At 49.9% G+C, this 12,045-nt stretch overlaps 2 protein-coding genes across 2 annotated transcripts in view; both read left to right on the forward strand.

The window, feature by feature from the left end:
- LOC310801319 (retinal guanylyl cyclase 2-like) overlaps positions 1-2,833 on the forward strand; it is a gene marked incomplete at both ends in the record, with an annotated part of 12,915 nt that extends 10,082 nt beyond the window's left edge. The window contains 4 exons of the mRNA XM_083665314.1: positions 194-292; positions 602-696; positions 968-1,053; positions 2,668-2,833. Of these exons, the coding sequence (XP_083521440.1) occupies positions 194-292; positions 602-696; positions 968-1,053; positions 2,668-2,833 (446 nt within the window). The remainder of the gene's footprint in view (positions 1-193; positions 293-601; positions 697-967; positions 1,054-2,667) is intronic.
- A 4,164-nt stretch (positions 2,834-6,997) lies between these two features.
- Positions 6,998-11,778, forward strand: LOC310801320 (solute carrier family 35 member F3-like; the record flags this gene model as incomplete). The annotated part of the gene is made up of 8 exons (XM_083665315.1): positions 6,998-7,073; positions 7,415-7,754; positions 8,652-8,871; positions 9,689-9,814; positions 10,013-10,205; positions 10,831-10,920; positions 11,104-11,210; positions 11,500-11,778. 8 exons carry the CDS (start codon positions 6,998-7,000, stop codon positions 11,776-11,778), a joined length of 1,431 nt encoding a protein of 476 aa, XP_083521441.1.
- Between the last annotated feature and the right edge of the window lie 267 nt (positions 11,779-12,045).

A 12,045-nucleotide genomic window follows, 5' to 3' on the forward strand; every position in this document is an offset into this window, starting at 1 on the left:
CATGCTAGACCTGGTCTGTGTGTGTCTGTAATGCTGTCTGTGGTCTGCGTGTCTGTAGGCCTGTGTGTAATGCTGTCTGTGGTCTTTGTGTGTCTGTGGTCTGTCTGTGTGTGTATATGTGTCTGTGTGTGTCTGTAGGTCTGTCTGTAATGCTGTCTGTGGTGTGTGTGTGTGTGTGTGTGTGTGTGTGTAGGTCCGTGTGTGGCCGGCGTTGTGGGTCTGACCATGCCCAGGTACTGTCTGTTTGGTGACACCGTCAACATTGCCTCCAGAATGGAGGCCACAGGCATGCGTAAGTCCTCTACCCTCTACCCTGTCCCTGTCCCTGTCCTCTACCCTCTACCCTGTCCTCTACCCTCTACCCTGTCCTCTACCCTGTCCCTGCCCTCTACCCTGTTCTCTACCCTCTACCCTCTACCCTGTCCTCTACCCTCTACCCTGTCCTCAACCCCCACCGTGCCCCCCTACCTGTTCTAATAACTTTACTGAAACAGAATCTGATATGTTTTCACATTGTCATCAGCATCAATCCATGTGTTCTATGTCATCAGCATCAATCCATGTGTTCTATGTACTGTATCCATGTGTTCTATGTCATCAGCGTACCGCATCCATACGAGCCAGAGCACAGTGAAGATCCTGCTGGCCCTGGAGGAGGGCTACCAGGTTAAACCCCGCGGAGTCACAGAGATCAAGGTCAGACCGTCACAGGAAGCCTGTTATCTGTAATGGATTGAAATGGGTCCTACTACTGTCGTATTAACTGTGACGCATAATCATCTTGTCTGTCTGTCTGTCTGTCTGTCTGCCTGCCTGCCTGCCTGTCTGTCTGTCTGTCTTCCTGCCTGCCTGCCTGCCTGCCTGCCTGTCTGTCTGTCTGTCTGTCTGTCTGTCTGTCTGTCTGTCTGTCTGTCTGTCTGTCCGTCCGTCCGTCTGTCTGTCTGCCTGTCTGTCTGCCTGTCTACAGGGTAAACAGATGGAGGAGACCTTTTGGCTGGTTGGGAGAGACGGCTTCTACAAACCACTTCCTGTTCCACCAGAACTCAAGCCAGGGTAAGAAGAGGAGAGGGTGGGGGTGTCATGGGGAGGGGGAGGGGGAGGGGGGGATGGGGGAACGGGGAACGGGGGGGACAGGGGATGAGATGGGTGAGACGGGGAGGACGGGGGACGAGGGAACGGGGGGGACAGGGGGAGGGGGGGTGAGATGGGTGAGATGGGGAGGACGGGGGACGGGGGACGGGGGACGGGGGACGGGGGTGACGACAAGGTGTCGTAGTATAGGCCTGGCAGAGCATCACCAGAGAGTATACCCAGCGTCTAAATATCTACTGTATAGGATAGTCCAGTTAGCATAGCACATATCTACTGTATAGCATAGTCTAGTTAGCATAGCACATATCTACTGTATAGCATAGTCTAGTTAGCATAGCACATATCTACTGTATAGCATAGTCTAGTTAGCATAGCATACAGCTACTTTATAGCATAGTGTTGTATGTAGAAAAGTTAGAGTGGACCATATCTGTAGTCTACTGCTGAGCATAGTGACTGCTCTTCCTCTGTGCTGTATCATCTTGGTATCGTAGTCTTCCTCACTGGTCTGAACCTGTAACAGTCCTCAGCCTAGAATGGTAGAAGGCCTACCTGTACACCTGTTACACCCGAGAATGGTAGTAGGCCTACCTGTACACCTGTTACACTCTAGAATGGTAGTAGGCCTACCTGTACACCTGTACACCTGTTACACAATACTTATTGAGGCACTGTATCACCATACATGGCTCTGATCACAACTATGGATCATGAACTGGTGTATGTCATACATGTACATCTGTCATGTATATTTCAGACAAATGGCCCAATCGCTCCAGATGGAGGAGATAGCTCACTACAAGAAGAAGATGGTAGAGTAGATGGCCAGGAGGAATTAATCAACGTTAATAACAACTGTCTTATGATTGGTTCTTTCACCCTCTGACTGGACACCAGTATCTCTTACAGAGTACACTGGAGCCTACATGAGGCAGAGATGGACAAACTTAATGGGCTTTTTTTTTATTCAAAGAAATGCGGTGGTCTCTCCTAGTGGCTGGATATAACGTTTATCTTCCCCCCCTCCACTAACCCAAAATGGTGGACACACCAGGCCTGCCTGTCTGTCTGTCTGTCTGTCTGTCTGTCTGTCTGTCTGTCTGTCTGTCTGTCTGTCTGTCTGCCTGCTTGCCTGCCTGCCTGTCTGTCTGTCTGTCTGTCTGCCTGTTTGTCTGCCTGTTTGTCTGTCTGTCTGTCTGTCTGTCTGTCTGTCTGCCTGCCTGCCTGTCTGTCTGTCTGTCTGTCTGTCTGTCTGTCTGTCTGTCTGTCTGTCTGTCTGTCTGCCTGCCTGCCTGTCTGTCTGTCTGTCTGCCTGCGTCTCTGCAGTTGTGCTTCAGGATGCTGCACTGTGAGAGAGTCTGAGAGCTCAAGATAAAAGCCACACATAGCCAGGTTGAGATACACACACACACACACACACACACACACACACACACACACACACACACACACACACACACACACACACACACACACAGCTCTGAGAGAGAGAGATATCGTCTGAGAGCTCAAGGGAATGAGGAACAGAAGCAGTCTGTCTGAGCTGATGCCTCCATGCTTCTTGCTGTGTTTCAGGCCAAAGGTGACAAAGGACTTTAAGCAGCTTCTGAAGCGAGCGGTGAGACGTCTCTCCACCGTCCAGGCCTCCTTCTCTCTGATGCGGGTGACAGGGGTGGGGGAAGGGGAGGGGGGGGAGTCAGGAGCCGGGGAGGAGGGCAATGTCCTGATACGCCATCACTGAAGCATACATGAGGAGGAACACATGAAGAAGAACCCCTCAAAACAGACAGACCTTCTCTCCACCTCCAGGTCCCTCAAAGACTTAGCTTGGATCTGGGTTTTTTCATATCTTGGCTGGATATTTGTTCCGTGGACGTGGATACTGATCAGTCAATCAGGGACATTCTAGAACACTCTGGGAGAGATGACATCACTGAGATGACACTGCTGTCTGGATAAGAGACGACACTAAGAGGACTGTCTGGAGATAGAGCCTGAAAGATTGAGAATAGATGGAGAGATGGGAGGAGGGATGGGAGGAGGGAGGAGGGAGGAGGGATGGTAGGAGGGGAGGAGGGATACTTAGAGGACTCTGTCTCTCTATAAATAGCCTGGATTCACCTGGCTCTCAATCCAAACAGATGGACAGACAGACAGACAGACACACAGACAGAGGGACAGACAGACAGAGGGATAGACAGACAGACACACACACAGACAGAGGGACAGACAGACAGACAGACAGAGGGACAGACAGACAGAGGGACAGACAGACAGAGGGATAGACAGACAGACACACACACAGACAGAGGGACAGACAGACAGAGGGACTGACAGGCAGACAGACAGACAGACAGAGGGACAGACAGACAGACAGACAGACAGAGGGACAGACAAGCATACAGACAAATAGACAGACAACAGACAGACAGACAGACAGACAGACAGACAACAGACAGACGGACAGACAGACAAAGGGACAGATAGACAACAAACAAACAGACAGACAGACAGACAGAGGGACTGACAGACAGACAGACAACAGACAGACAGACAGACAAACAGACAGACAGAGGGACAGATAGACAACAAACAAACAGACAGACAGACAGACAGACAGAGGGACAGACAGACAGACAAACAGACAGACAGAGGGACAGATAGACAACAGACAGACAGACAGACAGAGGGACAGACAGACAGACAGAGGGACAGACAGACAGACAGACAGACAGACAGAGGGACAGACAGACACATCTCAACAAGTGGGTAACACCTCCTGTGCTCCAACATAAACATGGACTACCCAGGAGTGCAAGAATGTATGTGTGAAATATGTGTATTTATCATTGTCATTATCACCTGCAATATGACAGTTAGTACATATTGCTCATCAAACAGTTTGGCTCGTAGGCATGGTAACACATTTAGAATCATTCATCCTGCTCATGTTCCAGTCTCCTGAGTCGTGGACATGACAAACATGCAGCATTTCAATGTGTGTGTCTGCTGACTCCTAATACAGTATTATTGTATTGTCAGCAGTGTTGTGGGGTTCACCTGTAAAACAAAGATAAAAACGTGTTACCATTAAATGTTCACACACAGCTTGTGAGGTTGGACGTTGCGAGTATTATTTCCTTCCTGTGATGGAGGTTTAAAACCAGAGACTCTGTGAGCATACTGCCTTCATGGACTCCTCCAGGGGGTCACAGATGGCCTGCTGATCACCACAGTATTCAGACTTCATTATGATGTCTCCATCTCAGCCTTCCTCTCTGAACCTCCGTCAGCCTGACAGCTCCCCCCGCTGGGTGAGAGTGGAAGTGCACCCTATGAGAGTGATAATCCCACCCACATCCGGACAGGCAGGAGGTTAATTCTCACCAGATTACAGTTGGCACAAAATCCTCTCATCATCAGCTGCCTGATTAGATACAACGCACTAGAGAGTTGACCATATCTACAGTCTAGTCAGCATAGCATACAGCTACTGTATAGCATAGTCCAGTTAGCATAGCATATAGCTACTGTATAGCATATTGTCGTATGTAGAAGGGTTAAAGAGTGGACCATATCTGTAGTCTACTGCTGAGCATAGTGACTGCTATAGTCTTGTGAAGAAGTAGTCTTCCTCACTGGTCAGTACCTGTAACAGTCCTCACTCTAGAATGATAGTAAGCCTACCTGTACACCTGTACACCTGTTACATTCTAGAATGGTTGTAGACTTATCTGTACACCTCTTACACTCTAGAATGGTAGTAGGCCTACTTGTCTTGAGCCAGGAGCATATGCAATATGCCTTTGGGAGACTATAGGCCTACACCTGATCTGTTACACCAAGCCCTCCCTCCTCCCTCTCTCTACCCCTAGGACTTGGCCTGAAAACAAAGTGGTCTACTATCATTAGTAAAATATCTGATTTTAGCCTTATAAGCTCTGTATAATATCATGGTCAAGTCAGTTTCGTGCCAGCCTATTTCTCAAAGCATTTCCTCTGAACGGTTGAAGCTTCCATAATAGACCTATTTCAGATGTTACAGCGGCTAATTAAGCTGCAACGTAAGTATAAGCTGAAATTCATACTTCTCTCAGAGGTTGCTGTGATGTCTCAGACCACTTCCCTTGTGGGTGAGACTGAAGGTCTCATTTAAACATCTCAACTCACACCATCTCTAAAAGGAGCACAAGACTTTTCACATCATCCAAAAATGATGAGGCTCTATTAATTATAGCACTTGGCCTGCTCATTGTCGTGAACACGCCTCTAGTACCGCTACTCCACCCACCTGAGCGCAGACGAGACAGCATTCCAACACTGTGGTATTTTTACCTGTTACCGCCGACACAAATTGCCAAAACGCCTGCGGTTGGACTTGTGTCTGATTTGCACCAGCTGAAAATGGAGCCCATAAAGTTAGATAAGTTATTGTCTTGTTTGAAGGTGTCACTGTTAGGATGAGAGAGATGTACAGTAGTACTCAACCTCTCAGAGACATGGGGACACAGATACCATGGCAACAGAGACATGGGGACACGGATACCATGGCAACAGAGATATGGGAACACTGATACCATGGCAACAGACTCTGTTTTGACTGTGTGCTGGTTCACGTGCTTCCTGCATTTCACGTTTATAACTTTGATGACAAAAAACAGAAACATGTTAGAATTGCTTTCATGTGTTATCCTAGGACATTGTTTGATATGGAAGTGCAGCTTTGGTCAATGATCACAACAGAGAGTACACTCACAGGCCACTTTATTAGGTACACCTTGCTAGTACTGAGTTGGACCCCTTTTTGTAGCCCATCTGCTTCAAGGTTTGACGTGTTGTGCATTCAGAGATGGTCTTCTGCATACCTTGGTTGTAACGAGGTTATTTTAGTTACTGTTGTCTTTCTATCATCTCGAACCAGTCTGTCCATTCTCCTCTGACCTCTGGCATTTTCGCCCAGAGAACTGCCGCTCACCGGATATTTTCTCTTTTTCGGACCATTCTCTGTAAACCCTAAGAGATGGTTGTGCATGAAAATCCCAGTAGATCAGCAGTTTCTGAAATACTCAGACCAGCCCGTCTGGCACCAACAACCATGCCACGTTCAAAGTCACTTAAATCACCTTTCTTCTTCATTCTGATGCTCGGTTTGAACTTCAGCAGGTCGTCTTGACCATGTCTACATGCCTAAATGCATTGAGTTGCTCCCATGTGATTGGCTGATTAGATATTTGCGTTAAAGAGCAGTTGAACAGGTGTACCTAATAAAGTGGCCGGTGAGTGTATATCTACATTATGATCAACCCATTATGATACCCTCAACCAGTTAGCATCCAAGCCAATGTACACATCCTACACGCTTCAACACATACCGGCATCAGATTGAGTAGAGCTAGAAGGAGAGAATCATTTCTGTCTTTGGAGGTGGGACCTGATGCTGCAGGTGAGAAGGAGGGGAGCTGGATGATGCAGGTGAGAAGGAGGGGAGTTGGATGATGCAGGTGAGAAGGAGGGGAGTTGGATGATGCAGGTGAGAAGCAGGGGAGTTGGATAATGCAGGTTAGTTGTGCTCACAGCGTTAAGCTGGTGGTATTAGATAGGCTATCCATGGAGAGTGCTAGTGGTATTAGATGGCCTGTCCATGGACACAGAGCTGGTGATGATAGTAATCTCTAGGCTAGCTGGGTAGATCCTCTGCTTTAACACCTCTAAGCTCCATACACACATCATTGCCTGACAGCCCTCCGCTGGACCACTTGACCACACGACTAGGACTGCTCAATCACACAACCAAGCAACCACAAACAGCCCTCCCCAGGACCAAACAGCCCTCCCCAGGACCAAACAGCCCTCCCCAGGACCAAACAGCCTTCCCCAGGACCAAACAGCAGCACAGGGAGTGAACATGAACAAACTAACGTCCAAAGTTTCTCCCAGTCCTGCCATCTCTCCCAGTCCTGTGTTTCTGCTCACAACACCAGGTGAGTCACCTTAACTCTGTCATACACCTGTATGGGTCAGGGGGGACAGACCCACAATGACAAGATGAGAGAAAACCAGTGTCAGTCTGGATGCTACACATCTTATACATTCCCCAAAGTACAAAAAGTAGCTGCTGTTTTGTATGAATTTTTTTTTTTTTACCAGCACCTCTAGTATTCACAAACACTATCTTAATTCTGAACATATTTTTTTATCAGTTTGTATCAACATGTGTAAGGGGTCTGTTTTATACATGATACACAATGAGACATTAGACACATTTGACCAAAAGGATTTTTTTTTTGATCAGACGCAACATTTTCTCTCTTCTTGTCTGCAGAGAGTGAACAGAGAGTGAGGGATGGCCAGATGGAGGCTGAGGATGGACAGAGTGGAGGAGAGGCAGAGGAGGAGGAGAGGGAGCAGGGCAGGAGGGGCTGTTGTGGGCGCTGCCCGCTGCGGGCGGTCCGCCGGGCCGGCTGGGGGCTGGTCCTGGGGGGCGGCGTGGCGCTGGCGTGGGCGGGGGGCACACACAGCGCTAGGCAGGTGCTGGAGAAGCTCCCCGCTCCCTTCTTCATCACCTGGTTCTGTTCGCTCTGGAACCTCCTCCTGTTCCCTCTCTTCTACCTGGGGCATCTGCTGGGGGCGGAGACCCGCCTCTGGCCTGCCTCCTGCTTCAGGTGAGACTACGGGAAATCACCTGTTTTTATTGTATTGAACCTTTATTCAGGTTGGTATCGCTTGCCAGGCAGGCAGACCTGGACCTTGCATCTTCATGTTGATTCAAACCAACTGTCTTTTCATGACGTGACTGAAATGTTGTTTTTGTCTTTTAAGAGCATTATGAACACCTAATGAATCAAACCTGCTGTTTAGGACACTTTGTTCCTTAATCTTCTGGTTTAATCATCTTAACTCTAACCCTGGTCTGTCTGTCTTAGTAACACCCTGCTGTGTCCACAGGTCGGTAGAAACAGTCAGAAACAGTCACATCAGTAGAAACAGGCAGGTCAGTAGAAACAGCCAGGTCGGTAGAAACAGGCAGATCAGTAGAAACAGGCAGTTCAGTAGAAACAGGCAGGTCAGTAATAGCAGTAGAAACAGGCAGGTCAGTAGAAACAATCAGATCAGTAGAAACAGGCAGGTCAGTAGAAACAACCGGGTCGGTAGAAACAGGCAGGTTAGTAACAGCAGTAGAAACAGGCAGGCCAGTAGAAACAGGCAGATCAGTAGAAAAATACAGGTCAGCAGAAACAGTCAGATAAGCAGAAACAGACAGGTCAGTAGAAACAGTCAGGTCAGTTGAAACAGGCAGGTCAGTAGAAATAGGCAGGTCAGTGGAAACAGTCATGTCAGTAGAAACAGGTAGGTCGGTAGAAACAGTCAGGTCAGCAGAAACAAGCAGGTCGGAAGAAACAGGCTGGTCAGCAAAACAGGCAGGTCAGTAGAAACAGGCAGGTCAGTAACAACAGTAGAAACAGGCAGGCCAGTAGAAACAGGCAGGTCAGTAACAACAGTAGAAACAGGCAGGTCAGTAGAAACAGGCAGGTCAGTAACACCTGTGGTTGTGGTCCCAGGCAGTGCGGTGACTTCCTGGTAGAGGACACCATGACGGTTCGAGGGCTGGTGCGGAGTGCGGCTCCTTTCTCTTTGCTATGGAGTCTCTCTGGTTACCTGTACCTACTGGCCCTGCGACGCATCGCCCCCGGCAACGCCAGCGCCATCCTCTGCTGCAGCCAAGCCTTCATCTTCCTGCTCTCCTGGATCGGCCTCAAAGACCGCTTCATGGGAGTACGGGTGAGGAGAGGAGAGAGAGGAGGGAGGGGAGAGCAGGGGGAGAAGGGAGGGGGGAGGTGAGGGAGTGGGTGGGAGTGTGGTTGGTAAGGATGGGGGTGGGGATGGGGTAAGGATGGGGGTGGGGATGGGAGTGAGGATGGGGGTGGGGATGGGGTGAGGATGGGGGTGGGGATGGGGTGAGGATGGGGGTGGGAAGGGGTTGAGGATGGGGGTAAGGATGAGGGGGAGTGGAGAGTACGGGTCAGGGGGAGGGGAGGAGGGGGAGATGGGTGGAGGTGGGTCTAGGGGGGTGGGGGGGAGATGAGGGGGTGTTAGGGTTAGGGTTCATCTTCCTGCTATCCTGGATCAGCCTCAAAGTCTGCTTCATGGGAGTATGGGTGAGGAGAGGAGAGAGAGGAGGGAGGGGGAGAGTATGGGTGAGGAGGAGAGGGGGAGATGAGGGAGGGGGAGAGGAGGGAGGGGGAGAGTATGGGTGAGGAGGAGAGGGGGGAGAACATTTGAAAGGTTTAAAAGGGCAACAAATCCATTAAGCTGATCAACACAGATGAGCCAAGACTGCCTTTCATCTCTCTACCACATGGTGGCAGTGGAGAGCTGTCAAAAGTGTTAATAGACTTCTGATTGAGTGTTTATGTTTGGGCTGTTCTTTCTGCCTGCTTGTCTGTCTGTCTGTCTGTCTGTCTGTCTGTCTGTCTGTCTCAATGCCTGCCTGTCTGCCTGCTTGTCTGTCTGCCTGCCTGTCTGTCTGTCTGCCTATCTGTCTGTCTGTCTCTCTGCCTGCCTGTCTGTCTCTTTGCCTGCCTGTCTGTCTCTCCAGATAGTAGCAGTTATTCTCTCCATCACTGGGATCGTCATGATGGCCTACGCTGATGGTTTCCATAGCGACTCCATCACAGGAGTGGCACTGGCAGTAGGCTCTGCTTCAACCTCTGCCCTCTACAAGGTCCTCACAACACACACACACACACACACACACACACACACACACACAACACACACACACACACACACACACACACACACACACACACACACACATCCACACACACTCACACACACATACAGGCCATACAGTGAGTGTGTGTGTGTGTGTGTATGTGTGTGTGTGTGTGTGTGTGTGTGTGTGTGTGTGTGTGTGCAGGTGTTGTTTAGGAGGCGTGTGGGGGAGGTGTGTCCGGGTGCGTCCAGTGTGTTGATGTCCTGTGTGGGGCTGTGCAGCTTCGTCCTCCACTCCTGGGTGTGTCTGCTGCTCTACCTCACACACCTGGAGTACTGGCCAGCCAATCAGGTCATGCCCTGGGACACGCTGTGTGTGATGGCCGCCCTGCTCCTGGGTAACACCAACACCTACTTCCTAGTCCCTATCTCCTACCTCCTAGTCCCTATCTCCTACCTCCTAGCCCCTAGCTCCAACCTCCTAGTCCCTATCTCCTACCTCTTAGCCCCTAGCTCCAACCTCCTAGTCCCTATCTCCTACCTCCTGGTCCCTATCTCCTACCTCCTAGTCGCTATCTCGTACATCCTAGCCCCTATCTCCTTCCTCGTAGTCGCTATCTCGTACCTCCTAGCCCTGAGCTCCTACCTCCTGGTCCCTATCTCCTACCTCCTAGTCGCTATTTCGTACATCCTAGCCCCTATCTCCTTCCTCGTAGTCGCTATCTCGTACCTCCTAGCCCTGAGCTCCTACCTCCTGGTCCTTAGTCCCTCGCTCCTACCTCCTAGTCCCAAGCTTATATCTCCTAGCCCCTATGTCCTACCTCCTGCCTCCTACCCCCTAGCTCCTACTTCCTAGCCCTGTCATGTCAAGTCTGTCTCTAACCAACCAACCCTAACCCTAACCAACCAACCCTAACCCTCTGTCATGTCAGGTCTGTCTCTAACCAACCAACCCTAACCCTAACCAACCAACCCTAACCCTGTCTCTAACCAATCCTTCCCCGGTGTCTCTATCCCTCTCAGCGTTCAACGTGTTGGTGAACCTTGGCAGTGCTCTGGCCTACCCTAGCCTCCTGTCTCTGGGAATGTTACTGAGCATACCAGCCAGCACAGGTACATTAGAATGTTACTGAACATACCAGCCAGCACAGGTACATTAGAATGTTACTGAACATACCAGCCAGCACAGGTACATTAGAATGTTACTGGACATACCAGCCAGCACAGGTACATTGTTAGAGTCATTGTAAGCATATCAAACAGCCTCCCTATGTGCCCCCCCCCCACACCTTCAAGCTGTGGACGCGTGTTTCTCGGCGGCCCCCCAGGTGAGCCAGGTCCGGGTGCCGGCTGCAGGTGTGATCGGGGTAGGCTACCTGCTGCTGTTGCTGCCAGAGCGCTGGGCCTGTCCTTCAGAACTCTGCCCTCCAGAACTCTGTCCTTCAGGACCTTGGACTCATAACTGTCCCCCAGAACCCTGAACTCATAACTGTCCTCCAGAACCCTGTCCTTTAGAACCATGTCCTCTAGAACCCTGTCCTCCAGAACCCTGTCCTTTAGAATCCTGTCCTCCAGAACTCTGTCCTTCAGGACCCTGGACTCATAACTGTCTGTCAGAACCCTGTCCTTTAGAACCATGTCCTCTAGAACCCTGTCCTCCATAACCCTGTCCTCCAAAACCCTGTCCATTAGAACCCTGTCCTCCAGAACTCTGCCCTCCAGAACTCTGGACCCATAACTGTCCTCCAGAACCCTGTCCTCCAGAACTCTGTCCTCCAGAAGTATGTCCTCCAGAAATGTCCTCCAGAACCCTGTCCTCCAGAACTCTGTCCTCCAGAAGTATGTCCTCCAGAAATGTCCTCCAGAACCCTGTCCTCCAGAACCCTGTCCTCCAGAACTATGTCCTCCAGAACTCTGTCCTTCAGGACCCTGTTCTCCAGAACTCTGTCCTCCAGAACTCTGGAGTCATAACTGTCCTCCAGAACTCTGTCCCCCAGAACTATCCTCCAGAACTCTGTCCTTCAGATCTCTGTCCTCCAGAACTGAACTCTGTTATTATGTGTGTTGACAGTTGAAGTGTTCTCATAACTGTGTTACTGTGGATGCTCTTCCACCTAGGACCATGACTCATAAAATGTTTCCTAACTTTAATTGCCATCGGATGACTCAGACTTAAAGTTTCTTCTTTTAACTGTTTGTCTTTAATTCATTCATTATCTATAATGTCACAAAAAGTAG

This window comes from Argentina silus, assembly GCF_951799395.1.
Source record: "Argentina silus genome assembly, chromosome: 2".
NCBI classification, from domain to species: domain Eukaryota; kingdom Metazoa; phylum Chordata; class Actinopteri; order Argentiniformes; family Argentinidae; genus Argentina; species Argentina silus.